At 39.0% G+C, this 23,123-nt stretch overlaps 1 protein-coding gene across 2 annotated transcripts in view; it reads right to left on the bottom strand.

The window, feature by feature from the left end:
• The window catches only part of CWF19L2 (CWF19 like cell cycle control factor 2), a 142,953-nt gene extending 123,932 nt beyond the window's left edge, over positions 1–19,021 (bottom strand). Inside the window, exons 1-3 of one of the 2 annotated variants that reach the window (XM_040257907.1) lie at positions 18,890–19,021; positions 16,428–16,538; positions 15,580–15,699 (exon numbers count right to left, since the gene is read on the bottom strand). In XM_040257907.1, the coding sequence (XP_040113841.1) occupies positions 15,580–15,699; positions 16,428–16,538; positions 18,890–18,982 (324 nt within the window). In that variant the 5' untranslated portion in view covers positions 18,983–19,021. Of the gene's footprint in view, positions 1–3,175; positions 3,260–15,579; positions 15,700–16,427; positions 16,539–18,889 lie in introns of those variants that run through there. The other variant, XM_040257908.1, reaches the window with a different exon arrangement.
• Positions 19,022–23,123: the final 4,102 nt, after the last annotated feature.

Here is a 23,123-nt window from a genome sequence, read left to right as displayed (position 1 = left end):
ACTAAGATCATGGCATCTGGTCCCATCACTTCATGGAAAATACATGGGAAAAAATGGAAACAGTGACAGACTTTATTTTGGGGGACTCCAAAATCACTGCAGATGGTGACTGAAGTGAAGCCATGAAATTAAAAGTCACTTGCTCCTTGGAAGAAAAGTTATGACCAACTTAGCATATTCAAAAGCAGAGACATTACCAACAAAGGTCCATCTAGTCAAAGCTATGGTTTTTCCAGTAGTTATGTATGGATGTGAGAGTTGGACTATAAAGAAAGCCGAAAGCTGAAGAGTTGATGCTTTTGAGCAGTGGTGTTGGGACTCTTAAGAGTCCCTTGGATGGCAAGGAGGTCCAACCAGTACATCCTAAAGAAAATCAGTCCTGAATAATCATTAGAAGGACTGATGTTGAAGCTCCAATACTTTGGCCACCTGATGCAAAGAACTGACTCACTGGAAAAGATGCTGATGCTGAGCAAGATTGAAGGCAAGAGGAGAAGGGGATGAAAGAGGATGAGATAGCTGGATGGCATCATGGATTTGATGGACATGAGTTTGAGCAAACTCCAGGAGTTGGTGATTGACAGGGAAGCCTGGCGTGCTGCAGTCAATGGGGTCACAAAGAGTCAGACACAAATGAGCAACTGAAGTGACCTGAAATAAATTTAAATTTGGTTTCTGTTACCTACAACCAATAGTTCCAACTAATATATACCCCTTTCTCCCCATCCTTAAAGTAACAGCCCTAGATCAGATCTGCTTATTTCTCATCTGGAAAAACCAAATTAGTCTCCATAACCCCTGTCTTTCCTGCTCCCTTTCATTCTCCAACTCCCACTCTAAATACACTTAGAGTAATATAAAGGACACATCTGGTCAAAGTACTACTCTTCTCTGACTACCTGTCATAAACATTACTTTTACTCCTCTTCTTTCTGACCAATAGAATTCAATTTTATTTAAAGCTGTAACATGCCTCCCTTCCTGGAAAGTAAAGGCTTAATCAAGTCTCCAATAAGGTGGAAATGAAAGTATCATGTAGGACATTCTGGAAGTTAAGAAAAAGAGGGCATCCTCTCTCCTGTTATGTAATATAAGAAGCACTTTTTAAAGAGAACAGCATGACAAAACTAGAAGCCTTGGTCCCAGAAGGCCACACTACCCTTAAATTGTCTACCTGATTTCCTTTACATGAAAGAAAAGTTAACTACTTTTACATTACCAACAGCTATTCTGAAGTTCTCTAATAATACAAATGAATCTAATTTGATGATACATTTACTATTGCATAAATCACAGTTTCATCTATTCTGTTTTATATAAGGCAGAGGAACCAGAGATCAAACTGCCAACATCCACTGGATCATGGAAAAAGCAAGAGAGTTCCAGAGAAACATCTATTTCTGCTTTACTGACTTTGCCTTTGACTGTGTGAATCATAATAAACTGTGGAAAATTCTGAAGGAGATGGGAATACCAGACCACCTGACCTGCCTCTTGAGAAACCTGTATGCAGGTCAGGAAACAACAGTTACAACTGGACAGGGAACAACAGACTGGTTCCAAACAGGAAAAGGAGTACATCAAGGCTGTATATTGTCACCCTGCTTATTTAACTTATATGCAGAGTACATCATGAGAAACGCTGGACTGGAAGAAACACAAGCTGGAATCAAGATTGCCAGGAGAAATATCAACAACCCCAGATAAGCAGATGACACCACCCTTAAGGCAGAAAGTGAAGAGGAACTAAAAAGCCTCTTGATGAAAGTGAAAGAGGAGAGTGAAAAAGTTGGCTTAAAGCTCAACATTCAGAAAATGAAGATCATGGCATCTGGTCCCATCACTTCATGGGAAATAGATGGGGAAACAGTGGAAACAGTGTCAGACTTTATTTTTTGGGGCTCCAAAATCACGGCAGATGGTGATTGCAGCCATGAAATTAAAAGATGCTTACTCCTTGGAAGGAAAGTTATAACCAACCTAGATAGCATATTCAAAAGCAGAGATATTACTTTGCTAACAAAGGTCCATCTAGTCAAGGCTATGGTTTTTCCAGTGGTCATGGATGGATGTGAGAGTTGGACTGTGAAGAAAGCTTAGCGCCGAAGAATTGATGCTTTTGAACTGTGGTGTTGGAGAAGACTCTTGAGAGTCCCTTAGACTGCAAGGAGATCCAACCAGTCCATCCTAAAGATCAGTCCTGGGTGTTCATTGGAAGGACTGATGCTGAAGCTGAAACTCCAATACTTTGGCCACCTCATGTGAAGAGTTGACTCATTGGCAAAGACTCTGATGCTGGGAGGGATTGGGGGCAGGAGGAGAAGGGGACAACAGAGGATGAGATGGCTGGATGGCATCACCGACTTGATGGACATTGGTTTGGGTGAACTCCAGGAGTTGGTGATGGACAGGGAGGCCTGGCGTGCTGTGATCATGAGGTCACGAATAGTCGGACAAAACTGAGCGACTGAACTGAACTGAATCTAACACTGTTAAGTTCCTTATAGTTAAATTTACATATATTCATACACAAACATACACGCACACACTTTTATACCATGTTCTTTCTCACTTCCATGCCTTTGCTCTCACAATTCCTTGTGCACACACACCTCTATGTGCGAAGCTGATTCTTACTCATCCTTTAAATCTCAACTCCAGCATCATTTCCTCAATAAACCTGCATATAAAATCCTTCTTCCCTAATACCCTGAAATGCCATGGCATCATGAGATTACATACTAAAAGTATGTGTCTACTTAATTAATTAATGAGTTCCCCAAAAGTTCAAACTCTATATACTTATATTCCCCATGTATATGAAAGTATCTGGCAAAAAAGTCAGCATTCAATAAATGTGCATTAAAATTAGCTGAACTGACTCTTCCAACAACTCAAAGCAGAGACTTTGGGAAGCAGCCTACATCCAAGCATTAGATATCAGGCGCTGAATGGAAGAAGCCTATGTGACACAGCTGGCAGTCTTACTCCTTTATACAATGACGCATGGACCATTCGGTATAGCTCTCCTGCCTCCATTTCATCTCTATTAATTTTGGTGCTAATTTTCACTCTTATTCACTCACCTCACCACTTCAGCATGATTTATGTTCCCCTCCCCCTATACCATGACCTAAGTTCTCTTGCTGATTTTAATTTCAATCTTCCATCTTACCTTGAAGAATTTATAAACTATCAATGTGACTCTTGACCTAACAGAGGTCCCAGGACTCTTCTTATGTGTAGCCATCATAATTAACCACACTCCTCTTCCCATCTAACAGTCAAAACCTAAAGACAGAACCAAGACAGAAAAGTGCCACCAATGAAAATATACATATTTATATATATGTTATATATGCACATAAAATTCATAAAATTTATATATGTAAAATATAGGCTTTACATGTAGTGTGTGTGTGTATATATATATATATATATAAATATGTCTATTTCTCAAGGTACTTGAGGACTTCTGCATTGGTCATGAAAAAATAAATGCCACATCAGATTAGAAATATACAGAAATGAAAATAAAAGTAGAAAATATAAGAAACAACTGTTTCTAGACATTCACTCTCAGTTGTGCAGCACTATGATCACTGAGAAAAGAGAAACAAGTGAATGTTACAGTTATACTCTACTCGTTCTTGCCTGCTGGCACTTTCTAGACAAAGGCACAAGGAGAGGTAATTCAACCACAGTATGACAATGTCACTGGGTTAAAAGAAATAGAATTTTAACTTCATGATGACTGAGACAGAGTATCCATGAAAAGGAACCTACACAGAGAAAGAGTTCCAGAAAACTATATGAGACCCCTGTAGTCTTTAACTCAATTACAAACCAAACACGTTTACAATATAATTCCACAAGGATACATAAAGAATAACTACCATGTAAGAAACATTTATTAGAATAACTACCATGTAAGGAACAATTATGCTATTTCTGGCAGAACAATGGTAAAGAATCCATCTGCCATTGCAGGAGGTGCAAGAGATGCAGGTTCAATCCCTAGGTCGGGAAGATCCCCTGAGGTAGGAAATGGCAACCTGCTCCAGTATTCATACCTGGAAAATTCCACAGATGGAGAAGCCTGATGAGCTACAGTCCATGGAGTTGCAAAGAGTCAGATATAACTGAGCACACACACATAAGCAGAGAGATCTCCAGAGCTCACAAATCGCCAGAAGATCAGCAGAGAAACTACAAAACTAGAATTAAAATAGACTGGGAAAAAAGCCCAGAAAAAAAAAAAAAGGCTGAAAAAAAAACCCTCACGGCTCAGCTGGTAAAGAATCCGCCTGCAAGGCAGGAGACCTGGGTTCAATCCCTGTGTTGGGAAGGTCCCCTGGAGAAGGGAACGGCTACCCACTCCAGTATTCTGACCTGTAGAATTCCATGGACTGTGTAAAAAAAATAAATAAGAATGTTAAAAAAAACAACTAACCAAATGAAGCTAAGAGAAAAAGGAATAAAAACAAATGGGACAAATAGAAAAGGGACTGACAAGAAGAGAAACTCAAACATATCTATAATTATATTAAACATAAATAATCTCAGCACTATCTAATAGGATCTTTCTATATCTAAACCATCCAATATGGCAGCCACTAATCTAGCCATAGAGACTTCCCTGGTGGCTCAGACGGTAAAGCGTCTGCCTACAATGCAGGAGACCTGGGTTTGATCCCTAGGTCAGAAAGATCCTCTGACATAGGAAATGGCAACCCACTCCAGTACTCTTGCCTGGAAAATCCCATGGATGGAAGAGCCTGGTAGGCTACAGATGTGGAGTCGCAAAGAGTTGGACATAACTGAGTGACTTCACCTTTCCTTACCTTAATCTAGCCATATGTGTCTATGAACACAAAAAAATCTGGCTAGTGAGACTAAAGAAATGATCTTTCAACCTGATAACTTCAATAAATTTTGATTAAAAATTTAAAACTAAATGTGGCTATCATATTAGATAGTGGAGAAAATTCTCTAATGTAAAAGGAAGAAACTGATCAGCTAAATAAAAAGGCAAGCCTTAAATATAGACTGTCCACAAGAAATACAATGTAAATGTAAAATAAAGATACATTAAAACTAAAAAAAATTTTTTAAAGATACACCATGAAAGCAAAAATAGTAACAAAACTAAAAAGGCTTTATTAACATGAGACAGAAGTAGGCCTTAAAGAAGAATATTACCAGAAATAAAGAGGAACATTTCATGATATTATAATCAATTCATCAACAAGATATAACTATCCTAAATGTGTATTTACCTAACAAGACTTCAAAATACATGAGGTAAAACTGACAGAATCCGAAGAAGAAAAAGACAAATTCACAACACAGAGATCTTACACTATAAATAAACTTTCTCCCAAGTTGACATTCACAGAACACTACAACTATCAACACCACCTGAATATACGTACGTTTCAATTACACAAGAAATTTTAACCAAGATAGAGCATAGGCTAAGCCATAAACTCAGCCTCATAATTTTTTTAAAAAACTAAATTATACATAGTATGTTTTATGACAAAAACTGAATTAAATTTGAAGCCAGAAACAAAAACGAAATGGGTTAAATCCACAAATTAATGGAAAAATTTAAAACTCATACACAGTCTGTAAGTTTAAAAAATAACAAAGTAATTAGAAAATATTTCGAAAAGGATGACAATGAAAATATAACATCAAAATCAGTTACTTGGAGATAAAACAGTGCTACGAGAAAAATCTAGATTGTAAATACTCAATTAGAAAACAAGAAAGGTTTAGAATGAAAGACCTATGTACCCACTTCAGGAAGTTAGAAAAAGGAAAGGAAATTAAATACAAAATATATAATAGGAAAGAAATGGAAATAAAAAGACAATGGAAATCAACAGAATGTACACAAATAGAAAAATCGATGAAACTAAAAGGCAATTCTTTGAAAAAAAAGGATTAATAAAATTGATAAACCTAAAACTATACTGACCAAGGAAACAAAGAGAACATAGAAAAAGCTAAAATCAGGAATGAAAGGAGGGGATATAAATTCAATTTAGATGACATAAACAAATTCCTTGCAAATCTAAATTACCGTAACTCAAGAATAAAGAGAAAACATTTAATACAGATTTTAACAGAATCAAATTTGCACTTTAAGCATCCCACAAAGAAAATGCTAAGCCCAAACAGTCTGACTAGTAAGCTTTAACAATCATTTAAGGAAGAAACCACACCAATCTTAATACAAACTTTTCTACAAACAGAAGAAAAGGGAATTTTTTTCTAATTCATATGTGAGGCCAGCATTACCCTTAACACTAAAACCCAATATCCCTCATGAACACTGATGCAAAACTTCTCAACCAATTGTGGGCAAACCAAATCATAAAAAAATATATTCAGTAAAATTCACATGTAAATATATATAAATAAAATATTATAAAGAAAAATGACCAACAGGGTTTATCCCAGGAATTCAGCTTCCTGTAATATTAAAAAAATTGACCTATGTAATTCTTCATGTTAACAGAATAAAAGAAAAATATCATATGATTACATTAATAGATGTATAAAAGGTATTTGACAAAATCCAATGCTTATTCAATACACCAACTCTTAGGAAACAAAATTAAAATAGAGGAGAATTTACTCAATCTAAAAGGGCATACATGAAAAGCCCACAGTTAATATCACGCTTTCAGGTGAAAGATACTTTCCACTTAAGGAACAGGTAAGGAGGTCCAGACTTATTACTTCTACTGCACACTATACTGAAGTCTTAGCTAGTGAAATAAAATAAAAAATTAACAAATGAGGTAAAAGGCATAGAGATTGTAAAGAAAAAAAAGTGTCTTTACTCACACATAACACAATCATATACTAAGAAATCAACCAAAAAAAGCTAACACTAGTACTTGTGAATTTAGGGAGGTGACAAGATACAGGCAAATATGCAAGAATCTATTGTAAAGACATATACTAGCTGCAAATACAAGAAACATAAAATTTATTTTTAATTCCATTTCCAACAGCACCCCAAGAAAATAAAATATAAAAATATAGCAAAAGATGATAGTAAGACCTCTACACTGAAAATATCAGAAAACAGAGAAATTTTTTAAAACTTTAAAAGATAGATATACTATATGCATGATGGGTTGTATGACTCTATTTTAAGATATTAATTCTCTCAAAATCGATCTACTGATGCAAAACAATTCCAATCAAAACATTAGCAGCCACTTTTGCTGAAAATGATAAGTGATTCTAAAATTTACTTTAAAAATGCAAATATCCTAGAGTAGCAAAACACTTTTCAAAAAGAACAAAATCATAGAACTTACACTACTTTATTCCAAGACTTACCCTAGAATTGCCATAATTAAAACAATGTATTTACTGTCCAAGGAGAGACATGCAAGTCAATGGAACAGAAGAGAGTCTAGAAATTATCCCACAAATATATATGTTCAATTGTATTTAAAACAAAGGAGCCTAAGTAATTTAACAGAGAAAGGTTAGCCTTCTCAACAAATGATGCTGGAACATGTGGAAATTCACATGGGAAAAAACTAAACTTTGGCACTTACTACATACCATAAACAAAAATTACTCAAAATGAATTACGGACAAAAAAGCCAACGCTACAAAATTTCTTGAAAAAAACATAGGAGAAAATCTTCACAACCTTGAGATGTACAAAAGTTAGGACATCAAAAGCAGAAATGAGGAAAAATTAATGGTAAAAGAACATAACTGACAAACTGGAGTTCATAAAAGAAAACAGAATGGCCAATAAAGATTTAAATTAATGCTCCACATCATTGATCTTCAAGGAAATATCACATGAAATATTACTACACACAGTAGGATGGCCAGAAAACTACAAAGACTGAATATTCCAAGTGCTCTTCAAGATGCAGAATAACTGGAACTCTTATAAACTGCTGGGAGGAGTGTAAAATGGTCCAAACACGTTGGAAAACAATGGTATTTTTCCAAGAGAAAAACATGTCCACAGAAAGACTTGTAAATACTCACAGTAGCTTTATTCAGTGTTTTTTAGTTACTAAGTTGGGCCCAACTCTTGGCAATCCCATGGACTATGGCTCACTAGGCTCCTCTGCCCATGGGATTTCACAGCAAGAATACCCCCATCTATTTGCCATGAAGTAATGGGACCAGATGTCATGATCTTAGTTTTCTGAATGTTGAGCCAAGCCAACGTTTTCACTCTCCTCTTTCACTTTCATCAAGAGGCTCTTTACTTCTTCACTTTCTGCCTTAAGCATGGCTTCATCTGCATATCTGAGGTTATTGATATTTCTCCCAGTAATCTTGATTCCAGCTTGTGCTTCATCCAGGCTGGCATTTCACATAATGTACTCGGCATGCAAGTTAAATAAGCAGCGTGACAATACACAGCCTTGATGTACTTCCTTCCCAATTTGGAACCAGTCAATTGTTCCATATCTGGTCCTAACTGTTGCTTCTTGACTGGCATACAGGTTTCTCAGGAGGCAGGTCAGCTGGTCTGGTATTCCCATCTCTTTAAGAATTTTCCAGTTTGTTGTGATCCACAGAGTCAAAGGCTTTAGTGTAGTGAATGAAACAGAAGTAGATGTTTTTCTGGAATTCTCTTGCTTTTCCTGTGATCCAACGTAAGTTGGCAATTTGATCTCTGGTTCCTCTGCATTTTCTAAATCCAGCTTGAACATCTAGAAGTTCTCAGTTCATGTACTGTTGAAACCCAGCTTGAAGAATTTTCAGCATTACTTTGCAAGCAAGTGGGATGAATGCAATTGCACACTGGTTTTAACATTCTTTATTGCCTTTCTTTGGGATCAAATGAAAACTGACCTTTTCCAGTCCTGTGGCCATTACTAAGTTTTCCAAATTTGCTGGCATATTAGTCATATTAGCCACAAACTAAAAAACAACCCAAATGACTCTGAACAGGTTATTTAAAATAGACAAGCACATTATGGTATATCCACATACTTTAATATAGCAAAAAAGAGAAAAGAAACACTGATACATGCAATCACTTGAATTGCAAAAACATAATGTCAAGCCAAAGAATCACAACATAAAAAAGATTGTATTACAGTCGACCCTTGAACAGTGTGGGGCTTAGAGGTGCCTACCCTCTGTGCAGTGTAAAACAAACATGTAACTTTACAGTTGGCCGTCCATATCTACAAGTCCACATCTGCAGATTCAACCAACCAACTATGGATTATGTAGTACTATAGTACGTATTTCTCAAAAAAGATCCACATATAAATGAACCTGTACAATCCAAACTGATGTTGTTCAAGGATTAACCATATATGAATATTTATGCTACTGCTGTGCTATGCTTTGGAGAAGGCAATGGCAACCTACTGTAGTACTCTTGCCTGGAAAATCCCATGGACAGAGGAGCCTCGTGGGCTGCAGTTCATGTGGTCATGAAGAGTCAGACACAACTGAGCAACTTTACTTTCACTTTCCACTTTCATGCATTGGAGAAGGAAATGGCAACCCACTCCAGTGTTCTTGCCTGGAGAATCCCAGGAACGGCGGAGCCTGTTGGGCTGCTGTGGGGTCACACAGAGTCAGACATGACTGAAGCGACTTAGCAGCAGCAGCTGTGTTATGCTGAGTCGCTCAGTCATGTCTGACTCTTTGTGACCCCATGGACTGTAGCCCGCCAGGCTCCTCTGTCCATGGGGTTCTCCAGGCAAGAATACTAGAGTGGGTTGCTGTGCCCTCCTCCAGGGGATCTTTCCAACCCAGAAATCGAACCAGAGTCTCCTGCATTGCAGGCGGATTCTTTACCACCTAAGCTACCAGGGAAGCCCATGTGAATATTTATATGGAATCCCAATATAGGGAAAACGAATCTATAAAGTGATAAAGCAAACCTATTGTTACCCAGAGAGGAGGAAGAGGGAGGGTGAGGAAGAACTGACTGCAAAGAGCCATGAGGAACTTTATGGGGAATGGAAATGCTCTATACCTTAACTGACAGAGCTAACCAGGTATAGGAACTAAACAGTAGACTTAATAGAGGATTATTTTATTATATATAAATTATACCTCAGCAAAACTGATATTAAAAGTTAAAAAAAAAAATCAAGAGACTGTGACAGTCAAGATATGCTTTCCAGTCTCACATGGATCTTTAAGGGTTCCCATTTTCTTCTATTACTACCTAAGCAAAGTTGTTTCAAATCTACAGAATTTCAATCCCTCTATTCTACTTCTCTCAAGTTGTCGTCTCACATGATGATTTTACCTTCCACTTCACAAATGAAACAGAACATCAAGCAGAAATACCATCAATAATCTGTTTGCCTTATTTATCTGCTACTGACGCTTACTCCTTGGAAGAAAAGTTATGAGCAGCCTAGATAGCATATTCAAAAGCAGAGACATTACTTTGCTGACTAAGGTCCGTCTAGTCAAGGCTATGGTTTTTCCTGTGGTCATGTATGGATGTGAGAGTTGGACTGTGAAGAAGGCTGAGCACCAAAGAATTGATGCTTTTGAACTGTGGTGTTGGAGAAGACTCTTGAGAGTCCCTTGGACTGCAAGGAGATCCAACCAGTCCATTCTGAAGGAGATCAACCCTGGAATTTCTTTGAAAGGAATGATGCTAAAGCTGAAACTCCAGTACTTTGGCCACCTCATGAGAAGAGTTGACTCGTTGGAAAAGACTTTGATGCTGGGGGGGACTGGGGGCAGGAGAAGAAGGGGACGACCGAGGATGAGATGGCTGGATGGCATCACTGACTCGATGGACTCGAGTCTGAGTGCACTCCAGGAGTTGGTGATGGACAGGGAGGCCTGGCGTGCTGCGATTCATGGGGTTGCAAAGAGTCAGACACAACTGAGCAACCGAACTGAACTGAACTGAAGTACACCTTTATTACTTCCTTGCTAAGAAGTACATCTTTATTACTTTCCTGTTAAGACAAGGTACTCCTACTTCCATTAAGCTTACCCCTTCCTCTGAAACCTTGTTCACTCAAATGCAGCATTCTCAAGAATAACTAAGGCTGTCTCCCTAAAATCATTTTCTCAAAAAGAGCTCCCAACCAACCTGATTCCCCAAACTATTCTTCTTTCTTTCCTTTCACTGTCAGTATAAGTTTTTCTTTACTTCTTCAGTCAACCTCAGTGTGATGTGTGCACTGAGCATTCATTCAAATTATTCTCTGTAAGGTGTATGTTGCTGCTGCTAAGTCACTTCAGTAGTGTCCGACTCTGTGTGACCCCACAGACGGCAGCCCACCAGGCCCCCCGGCCCCTGGGATTCTCCAGGCAAGAACACTGGAGTGGGTTGCCATTTCCTTCTCCAATGCATGAAAGTGAAAAGTGAAAGTGAATGTTACACAACTTTAAAGGCAGTATAAATGTGCACGCTATATGTGGCAACAAAAAGACTTACATATCAGAAAACAACAATAACAAGAAAACAAAGAATGGGACAGTGAGTCTCTGATAAAGGGAAGTAAGTGCCCTTAATCAAATGGCATAAATGATTAGTCACCCTGACACATATATCCCCATGGGGGATGAGGATTCTTAACAGCTGTGATACTTGTGTAAATTCCTGAGAGTTTTATAAACTCCACTGAAATAAACAACTTTGTATATAAATTTCTTATTGAAGAGAAGATCAATTTTATCAGATTCTCAATGAAGTCAGCAACTCAATCCCACAATTGTGGAAACATTACCCCTATTTTGCTTTTCCTTTAAGATTTTCCAACTCCCTTTGTCCTGAGCTATATTCAAAAGAATTTTATTTTCTATATAATATTCCTACCATTACAAAACATGCTGGATACTTGATAAAACTATCCAGCTGTATTTCTCACTGTGAATGAAGATGCTGCATTCTCATATAGCTGTAAAGAACAACACTGCATAGGAACCTAGAATGTTAAGCCCATGAATCAAGGTAAATTAGATGTGATCAAGAAGAGGATGGCAAGAGTAAACATCAACATCTTAGGAATCAGTAAACTAAAATGGACGAGGATGGAAGAATTAAATTCAGATGACCATTGTATCTACTACTGTGGGGAAGAATTCCTTACCAGAAATGGAGTAGCCCTCAGAGTCAAAAAGAGAATCTGAAATGCAGTACTTGGGTGCAACCTCAAAAATGACAGAACGATCTAAGTTCATTTCCAAGACAAACCATTCAACATCACAGTAATTCAACTGTGATTCAATGCCCCAACAACTGATGCTGAAGAACCTGGAGCTGACCAGTTCTATGAAGACCTACACCACCTTCAAAAACTAATACCAAAAAAAAGAGATGTTCTTTTCCTCACAGAGGATTGGAATCAAAAGTAGCAAATCAAGAGATATCCGGAGTAACAGGCAAGTTTGGCCTTGGAGTAAAAAATGAAGCAAGGCAAAGGCTAACAGTTTTCTCAAGAGAACACGACGGTCACACCAAACCCTTTTCCAACAACCCAAGACACAATTCTACACATGGAGATCATCAGATGATCAATACCTAAAGCAGACTGATATATTCTTAGCAGCTGAAGACGGAGAAGTCATCAAAAGTCAGTCAGCGAAAACAGGACCTGGAGCTGACTGTGGCTCTGAGCTCCTCATTGCAAAATTCAGGCTTAAATTGAAGAAAGTAGAGAAAACCATTAGGCCATTCAGGTATGATCTAAATCAAATCCCTTATGATTATACAGTAGATGTGACAAATGGATTTAAAGGATTATATCTGGTAAAGAGAATGCCTAAAGAACTATGGATGGAGGTTCATAACATTGTACAGGAGGCAGTGACTAAAACCATCCCAAAGAAAAACAAATACAAGAAGGCAAAGTGGTTATCTGAGGAAGCTTTACAAATAGCTGAAGAAAGAAAAGAAGGGAAAGGCAAGAAAAAGGGAAAGATACACCTAACTGAATGCAGAGCTCCAGAGAATAGCAAGGAGATATGAGGCCTTCTTAAATGAACGATACAAAGAAACAGAAGAAAACAACCAAATGGGAAACACTAGAAATCTCTTCAAGAAAACTGGAGATATCAAGGGACATTTCATGCAAGAATGGATATAATAAAGGACAGGAACAGTCAAGATCTAACAGAAGCAAAAGAAATTAAGAAGAGGTGCCAAGAATACACAGAAGAACTGCACAAAAAAGGGTCTCAATGACCCACATAAGCACATAAGCACAATGGTGTGGTCACTCACCTAGAACCAAACATTGTGGAGCATGAAGTCAAGTGGGCCTTAGGAGGCATTACTACAAACAAAGATAGTGGAGATGATGGAATTCCAGCTGAGCTACTTCAAATGATAAAAAATGATACTGAAAGGTGTTACACTCAACATGTCAGCAAATCTGGAAAACTCAGTAGTAGCCACAAGACTGAAAAAGGTCAGTTTTCATTCTAATCCCAAATAAGAGCAATGCCAAAGAATGTTCAAATTACCATACAATTGCACTCATTTCATATGCTAGCAGAATTATGCTCAAAATCCTTCAAACCAGGCTTTAGTAGTATGTGAACTGAGAACTTCTAGATATACAAGCTGCATTTAGAAAAGGCAGAGGAACCAGAAATCAAACTGCCAAAATTTGTTGGATCGTAGAAAAAGCAAGGGAATTGTAAAAAAATATCTGCTTCATTGACTACACTAAAGCCGTTGAATGTGTGGATCACAACAAACTGGACAACTCTTAAAAGAGACAGAAATACCAAACCATCTTATCTGTCTCCTGAGAAAACTGTATGGGAGTCAAGAAGCAACAGTCAGAACCAGACATGGAACAATGGACTGGTTCAAAATTGGGAAAGGAGACCGACAAGGCTGTATACTGTCACCCTGCTTATTTAAATTAAATGCAGAGTACATCACGTGAAATGCCAGGCTGGATGAATCACTAGCTGGGATCAAGACTACTGGGATCAATATCAACAATCTCAGATATGCAGATGGCATAGCTGGCACTTTAATGACAGAAAGTAAAGGGGATCTAAAGAGCCTCCTGATGAGGGTGAAAGAGGAGAGTGAAAAAGCTGGCTTGAAACTCAACATGAAAAAAACTAAGACTGTAGCATCCAGTCCCATCACTTCATGGCAAATAGAAGGGTAAAAACTGGTAGCAGTGACAAAATTTATTTTCTTGGGCTCCAAAATCAGTGCAGATGGTGACTGTAGTCATGAAATTAAAAGATGTTTGCTCCTTGGCAAGAAAGCTATGACAAATCTCAAAAGTATATTAAAAAGCAGAGATACCCCTTTGCTGACAAAGGTCCATGGAGTCAAAGCTATGGCTTTCCCAGTAGTCATGTCGAGATACAAGAGCTGGACCATAAAGAAGGCTAAGCACCAAAGAATTGGTACTTTCAAATTGCACTGCTAGAGAATCTTTAGAGTCCCTTGGACTGCAAGGAGATCAAACCAGCCAATCCTAAAGGAAATCAGCCCTGAACTGGAAGGACTGTTGCTGAAGCTGAAGCTCTGATACTTCAGCCACCTGATTTGAAGAGTCAACTCACTAAAAAAGAACTTGATGCTGGGAAAGACTGAAGGCAAAAGGAGAAGGGGGCAGCACAGGATGAGACAGTTAGATAGCATCAACAACTCAATGGATATGAATGTGAGCAAACTCCAGGACATAGTGGAGGACAGAGTCTGGTGCGCTATAGTCCATGGAGTAGCAAAGAGTCAGACATGACTTAGTGACTAAAACAACAACATTCTCATATAAAACAAGCTTTTGTGAGCCAATTATCATCTCAGGGCATACTGACAAAATTTAATTTCTGAAACTACAAGAGGGCCAGACTGGACTGACTTTTTGGAGTCCGGCTGGCCCTCTTATGAAGACTCAACTGTATAATCCTCTGAAGATCATACCTAGGAGTGCAATTATCACTAAACACCTCCAACTCATCTCGTTAAGCACCACATACTTTTCTCTTCCTGAAAATAACCATAAGGGTTTGCCTTGCTTTCCTTTCTTTTGTGAGTCCTCTCATCCAAAACCTGGCTAGAGACACAACAGATCCAGCATTCTCTTCCTTTCTGTCCCAAAGATAAATATACAAACACAACCCATTTTAAACACTTAATTGTTAAAGTCTATGTAAAACAAACTGAGATAACAAACTGAAAAATCTTGGTACTCTTTCCCTTATTTTATGGTACAATTTTTACTTCCCTTTCACTCTTTCCTGTTTCTCCTAATTTTCCAACTGCTTCTGCTTAAAATCCTTTACTTGCTGTCTGGCTTCTTAGTATTGGTATTTTTCCTTTTTTTCAATTTCCCAAGGGAATTCATCCATTCTAATGGCTTTAAATAGCAATGATTCTCCAACCACATCTCCATCCTCTAGCCCTTATCTATAACCTAAGATCCATATTTCTACCATTTCCTGTACACCTCCAAGTAGATGACTCCTAAGCATTTTCTTGGGAGTATATCTTAACTAGTAATATTTCCTAAGTTCTCATATGCATTTTAGGTCCCCATATGTTGCTTCTTTAGATACAATATTCTCAAGTAGCTTCTTTGGTTAGTTTTAGCACATACTTACTGATGAACTGTCGGTTGACTCATTTTTTTCACACTTTTGTTTCTTGCTCTTTTTTTTCTTCTCTTTCTTTACTTTTTTTGAATGCTTGTCTTTTTTCTTCTTTTTCTTCACACAGTCTTCCTATAAATAATAATTTTGAAGAGGCAAGAATTTAGTTTTAGCTTACTTTAAAAAGTAGGTATTTTGAGGAAAAGATCTATGTCCTAAAACACTTTAAATCTTTCATGAAAGGAGACAAGGAATATGATTAAATAAATAGCTTCTTCTAAAAAATTTTGACATGCTTCAACAATATATGCACTACTAATAAACCATATAGCTAAAATTTCTTGGAAAAATATAAGGAAAGTTTTAATTTATTTGTAAATATATTGACAGACAGATATAATCAAACATATATACGAAAACACAGTGTGTATGTATCTCCTTCAACTGGCCCAAGAGAATTTATAGGTTATGAACCATATAAAATCTAACAAGACAGCATAAACTGTGGAAAGAGAAAGCAAGAATTGAGACATCCCCCTTAAAAAAAAAAGCATCACATTAAGTTTAAAACACATAACATTTTAGATCCATAAACTTACCACAAGTGGACTGGAAACTTGGATCTAAGCTTTCTACCAGCCAACTCAACTAATACAATCTTTCCAATATCATGTCCAAAATATCAATATATACTACTCTAGCCAGAGAGACAAATATTCAGTACTGTCAACTATGTGATATTCATTCTGTAACTTGTAAAAAAGAGTTTATAAACTTGCTCCTCCAGTATTAACTTGAATAAGTGCAAGAAAGAAAAAAAAAATGATAAGCTTACACCAAGAAAGCCTAATAGTATTTACCTGTGAGATTTGTTCAACTCTCTTAATCACATCAGGTAGCATCCATGTTTCCTCACCCCGAAGTCGTTTCAGTTCTTTACGCCTTTCTTCCTTTTCAAAATTGGCTTTAGCCTAAAACCGTGAAAAAAAAAAAAAATTAACAACTGACCCACCTACTTCTCACCAAAAAAGCAAAACAGAAACCTCCCCCACTTTCATGCAAGGCTCACCACAAATTTGCTTCTATCAAAGTGTGTTTGCATGCATACTAAGACACTTCAGTTGTGACAGACTCTTTGCAACCCCATGGACTGTAGCTTGTCAGGCTCCTCTGTCCATGGGATTCTCCTCTCAAGAATACTAGAGTGGACTGTCATGCCCTCCTCCAGAGCATCTCCCCAAACCTCGGGACTGAATCCGCATCTCTTACGTCTCCTGCACTGGCAGGTGGGTTCTTTACCACTAACACCACCTGGGAAGCCCCTACCAAAGTGTAAGAAAGATTAAAAACAACAAATTCTCCTTCCACATTACCAACTGCATTACCAATGAGCAATCACTAGTGAAAGGAGCCGGACTTCCCTGGTAGCTCAGGTAGTAAAGAATCTGCCTGCAATGTGGAAGACCTGGATTCAATCCCTGAGTTTGGAAGATCCCCTGAAGGAGGGCGTGGCAATCCACTCCAGTATTCCTGCCTGGAGAACCTCATGGACAGAGGAGCCGGGTGGACTACAGACCATAGGATCACAAACAGTCAGACAGGACTGCACGGGGAAGCACAGCACAGTACAGTAAAATGAGCCACCAGTCAAGGACAGAATCTTGGGACCTACTGTAGACCTCCTCCTGTCCCCTCAGCTCCCTACCTCAAAAATGACTTGAATTTCTTTTCCCTTCACTATCCCATTGATAGTGCCTGATATTTCTGTAACTGTTAGGAGACTGACCTCCATACCTTCAATTTGCAATGTCCATAACCCTCTACCCACACCCTCAAAATGCTTCAGAAAGATTCACCTTTCTAAAAACAAATGATCATATTGGTAAGTTTTTATCATTCAAAAACAGTCAAACTAAGTAACAGCTTCCTAAGAAGCTGTTCCTGCCTTTTCATTCTCTCCCCAAATTTCAAAGCTAGGATTGGTCCTTCTCAAAATTCTGTACATAGATGTACTACAAAATTTATCATAGTTTACAAATCCACTGCCTCCAAAAACTCCCTCTGAAATATCAGAGACTAGGATGAAGGATATTTATTATACACATATATTACATATGTTGAAATCAGGGACCACCAATCTTTCACCTCTGTAAGACTTATTGCCCTTTTCTTCCCCTGTAAAATCTGACTGCAGTCATTATAACTTCTCCTTCCTATCTCCTATACCGGTTCCTTATTTGCATTTAATGGAGACGGCAATGGCAACCCACTCCAGTACTCTTGTCTGGAATATCCCATGAACGGAGGAGCCTGGTAGGCTGCCGTCCATGGGGTAGGGAAGAGTCGGACACGACTGAGCGACTTCACTTTCACTTTTCACTTTCGTGCACTGGAGAAGGAAATGGCAACCCACTCCAGTGTTCTTGCCTGGAGAATCCCATCTTGCCTGGAGAATCCCAGGGACGGGGGAGCCTGGTGGGCTGCCGTCTGTGGGGTCGCACAGAGTGGGACACGACTGAAGCGACTTAGCAGCAGCAGCAGCAGCATTTAAATGTGTTTTAAACGGTTATAGCTTAAAACAGATAAAATAATGATCATCACTTGTTTCACCTTACACTGTTCTCTAACTACAACTTTTCCCCTTCACACTTCTTTTCCCCTGCCACACTTCTCACATTTTATGAGCTAAGTCAATAGTACAGTTTACTTCCTCCCTTCCTTATTTTACCTCTACTCATTCCAATCTTAATGAAAAACACGTTTCTCAACTTTTTTCGAGGAGCTGAATTTTTTAGATCTCTGTCTCAATCGCTGTTTGGTTCAGTACGGGTTTGCAATAAGCCGGATAACTGACACAAATAACTTGAAAGGAAAATGAAACGATCTACTCTAACGTGCCTTACACGAGTTTCTGAAAACGGAAAATTTCATTTCAGATATAGCAAGACGGAGGACGTAGGCTGTAAGATATGCAGGGAAAGTAGTGGGGTCCCTCGAAAGTGCGCAGCACAGGTGATCAGGTGCTAGAAATGTCAAGCACGGATGCTTTAAAAGATAAGGAACGTCAGAGGAAAGGAACAAGTTTTTTTGGAAAAGAATATGAGCAACTGGAGCCTTCCAGACCATCTAAGAGGCAGAAGATACCCAATAGTGTGCGAGCATCGCAAAGGAAAACATCTATCCCCACACAACTAGATAGGGTAAGATACTGAGGAACTGAAACAGGAAAAGGTGCGGGGAGGCAGGAGAGATAGACGCCTGACTCCCAGAAAGCCTCCACTCTCAATTCTAAATGACTCCCAAAGCCTCAAAACTGAGGTACCTGGCGCAACACCTCGGTCCTGGCACTTCGAATCTGTTCTTTACGCTCTTCGATGCTACTCGCACTTTCAAATCTACCCCCGGCAGCCGCCATAGTTGTTGTCGTAAAGCTAGGAAGCCGGCACAAAAATCTCGGTTTACGACTGTCGTAATTTAGTAAACAAACCGGGACTTCCGACTAGGGGGAGGAGGGACTCTGCGCCACCAAAAGAGCATGCGCAAACCGTTGCTTATTATTTCAGTTAATGGTCTAACCCTTAGGTTTGGAAGAAACAGAAGGTTAAGTCAAGGGGTTACACTCCTTCGTATACTGGGGTTGCCCTGAACAGGACTTGTGTCAGCGTACATGTATTACGCAGTTTGCGCGGGACTGACGGCCTGTCACAGCTGAAGTGAAGTCGGTCAGTCGTGTCCGACTCAGCGACCCTATGGACTACCACACTCGTGGGATTTTCCATGGGATTTTCCAGGCAAGAGTGCTGGAGTGGGTTGCCATTTCCTTCTCCAGGGGATCTTCCCGACCCAGGGATCGAATCCGGGTCTCCCGCATTGACTCTCTGCGACCCCATAGATGGCAGCCCACCGGGTTCCGCCTTCCCTGGGATTCTCCAGGCAAGAACACGGGAGTGGGTTGCCATTTCCTTAGATGAAAGGTACATGTTGTAAAGATTTCTACCAAAGTGCCCTTATCGCCAAAGAGGTTTCCCTGTGCTGGAGGAATGGACTAAAGGAAGGCTGGCCAGAAAGACAGTGCAAGCCAGCAGGAGAGAAGACTTGATTTGAAGAGTCAGCAGTTTGCTTTGGTGGATTTTTTTTTTTTTTTAAAGCACAGTATATGAAAAAGCCATGTGAATTTCGCATTGCACTTCATAATTTATACTTGTTTAAAGTGTAACATTTTTTCTGACCTCATATTGTTTGTTCATACTGTCTCAGTAACAAGTGAAAAAAAAAAAGAGGAATGGGTATTTTTCTTCCCTTTCCAGAGAATAAAGAAGATAAAAGAGAACAGCGAACAGACCTGAATATTCCTAGTTTTGTTTTTTTTGTTTTTGTATACTTTAAAAGCTCCTAACTCTGAATGTAACTAAATTTGCTCTTCTGCCCCTTAACTCTGCAGGAGCTACACTTCACACTTATTTTCCTTTGACTCTGTGTTAAATACATCCACTATCTGGTGTGAAGGAGAAGGGGGCATCAAAGGATAAGAAGGCTAGATGGCATCACCAATACAATAGACAAGAACTTGGGCATGGGAGATGGTGAGGGATAGGGAGGCCTGGCATGCTGCAATCCATGGGGTCAAAGAGAATAGAATATGACTGGGTGATTGAACAGCAACATCTGGTGTTTACCCTTACAATATCCTTCCCTTTATAGTTGAATATCAGAAAGAAGGCTGCAGAGCCACCCAACTGCCAGACTCAATTGCTGGATGACTAACACCAGCCTGTGGCTGAAACAATGCAAGGAGAAGAAATCTAGATTGTAACACCATTTCCTTTAGGATGGACTGGTTGGATCTCGTTGCAGTCCAAGGGACTCTCGAGAGTCTTCTCCAACACCACAGTTCAAAAGCATCATTTCTTTAGCTCTCAGCTTTCTTTACAGTCCAACTTTCACATCCATACATGACAACTGGAAAAACTATAGCTTAGACTAGACAAACCTTTGTTGGTAATGTCTCTGTTTTTTAATATGCTATCTAGGTTGGTCATAGCTTTTCTTCCAAAGAGTGAGCATCTTTTAATTCCATGGCTACAGTCACCATTTGCAGTGATTTTGGAGCCCCCTAAAATAAAGTCTCTCATTGTTTCCCCATCTATTTGCCATGAAGTGATGGGACTGGATGCCATGATCTTAGTTTTCTGAATGTTGAATTTGAAGCCAACTTTTTCACTTTCCTCTTTCAGTTTCATCAAGAGGCTCTTTAGTTCTTTGATTTCTGCCATAAGGGTGGCGTCATCTGCACCAAAAAGGCAGCTGGGGAAAGTCAATAGATAAGATTTTGGTGAAGGAGAGTTCAGTGCAATCAAGTTCTTACTGCAAGAGGTATTCTGCTAGTTACAAGGATCTGATGTCATCAAGAAATGATTTAGTGCTTTTCTAGATAGGAGGAGATGCAAAGATTAGGATCATGAAATCAGTTCCTAAAAATATCCAACTTTGTAAAGACTGGATGCAAGAGGAGAAGGGGATAACAGAGGGTGAGATGGTTGGATAGCATCACCAACTTAATGAACATGAGTTTCAGCAAGCTCTGGGAGATGTGAAGGACAGGGATGCCTGGCATGCTGCAGTCCATGGGGCACAGAGTCAGACACAACTGAGCGACTTAACAACAACAATCTAAAGACCTGTCGCACCAGATTCCCTGAAGCACAGAGTGCCTTATTCCACCCTGAACTCACTCTAGGGGTGTTGAAGGTCAACATCTGCAGTAGCACAGGCTTCAATCTCTGCAGAGGCAGATGGTAAATGCCCTTGTTGTTCAGTCAGAGGCAATGCTTTTGGCTAGTGCCAATTTGTAGTTGACAGGTAAGCACCAACTTATAATTGACAACATAAACTATATTGAGGTATGTTGACTAAAGAGTTATTCACAACCTAAAAGTCAAGAGTTAGGTTTTATTGAACGGAAACTTTTAGGATTTCAAGGCTGGGAGACAGTATCTCAAGTAACCCTGAAAAACTGCTCTGAGGAGGCAAGCAGAATAGTCAGGATATACAGAAGTTTTGCAACAAATGGCAGACATCAAAATATGATTAGTTAAAGAAAACAAGATATGTCAAGTTAAGGAATTTAGCACTTTTCTATGTATGGAAAGATGCAAAAATCTAGGCTCCTGAAATCATTTCTTTGATATGCATCTCATCTTATGTTTCTATATTCTGAGTTTCCTCAGGACTCACCATGGGGAGCAGCCATGGCCTCTAGATAGCAAGTATTCTTTTCTTCCCAGAGATTCCCTCAGGGTTCAGCAGCTGACCATACACTGTGGCTATAATGTCTGATGACTTCAACCTTCTTTGTTTACTGATATGGCAAGTGATATTCCATTTAACAGGTAATTATGTTTCTTATATATTTATTTATTTATTTATTTTAATTGGAGGTTAATTACTTTACAATATTCTATTGGTTTTTCCATATATCAACATGAATCTGCCACAGGTATACATGTGTTCCCCATCCTGAACCTCCCTCGCTCCTCCCTCCCCATACCATCCCTCTTGGTCCCATGTTCATCGCAGCACTGTTTATAATAGCCAGGACATGGAAGCAACTTAGGTGTCAATATGAATCTGCCACAGGTATACACGTGTTCCCCATCCTGAATCCCCCTCACTGTACAATCCCTCTGTACCCCAATGTTCATCTCAGCAATGTTTATAATACCCAGGACATGGAAGCAACCTAAATGTCCATCAGCAGATGAATGGATAAGAAAGCTGTGGTACATATACACAATAGAGTATTACTCAGCCATTAATTATGCTTTCTTTTCAAGTTTCATAGAACTGAATTTGTGTTTGCAGGAAACTTTCCAAGGAGTTTCTACTTCACATATCTGTGAAAATCTTCTCTTTTTTTTTTCCTTCTTACTTTTTATTTTGTACTGGGGTGCAGGTCAGGAAGCAACAGTTACAACTGGACGTGGAACAACAGACTGGTTCCAAACAGGAAAAGGAGTACGTCAAGGCTGTATATTGTCACCCTGCTTATTTAACTTACCTGCAGAGTATATCATGAGAAACACTGGGCTGGATGAAGCACAAGCTGGAATCAAGATTGCCGGGAGAAATATCAATAACCTCAGATATGCAGATGACACCACCCTTATGGCAGAAAGTGAAGAGGAACTAAAGAGCCTCTTGATGAAAGTGAAAGAGGAGAGTGAAAACTTGGCTTAAAGCTCCACATTCAGAAAACTAAGATCATGGCATTCTGGTCCCATCACTTCATGGCAAATAGATGGGGAAACAGTGGAAACAGTGTCAGACTTTATTTTTCTGGGCTCCAAAATCACTGCAGATGGTGATTACACCATGAAATTAAAAGACACTTACTCCTTGGAAGAAAAGTTATGACCAACCTAGATAGCATATTCAAAAGCAGAGATATTACTTTGCCAACAAAGGTCTGTCTAGTAAAGGCTATGGTTTTTCCTGTGGTCATGTATGGTTGTGAGGGTTGGACTGTGAAGAAAGCTGAGCACCAAAGAGTTGATGCT

The sequence above is a fragment of the Oryx dammah genome, unplaced genomic scaffold, assembly GCF_014754425.2.
Source record: "Oryx dammah isolate SB20612 unplaced genomic scaffold, SCBI_Odam_1.1 HiC_scaffold_17, whole genome shotgun sequence".
In the NCBI taxonomy this organism is placed as follows: Eukaryota; Metazoa; Chordata; class Mammalia; order Artiodactyla; family Bovidae; genus Oryx; species Oryx dammah.
The sequence above is the reverse complement of the archived record's forward strand: the minus strand, read 5'-3'. Positions and strand labels throughout refer to the sequence as shown.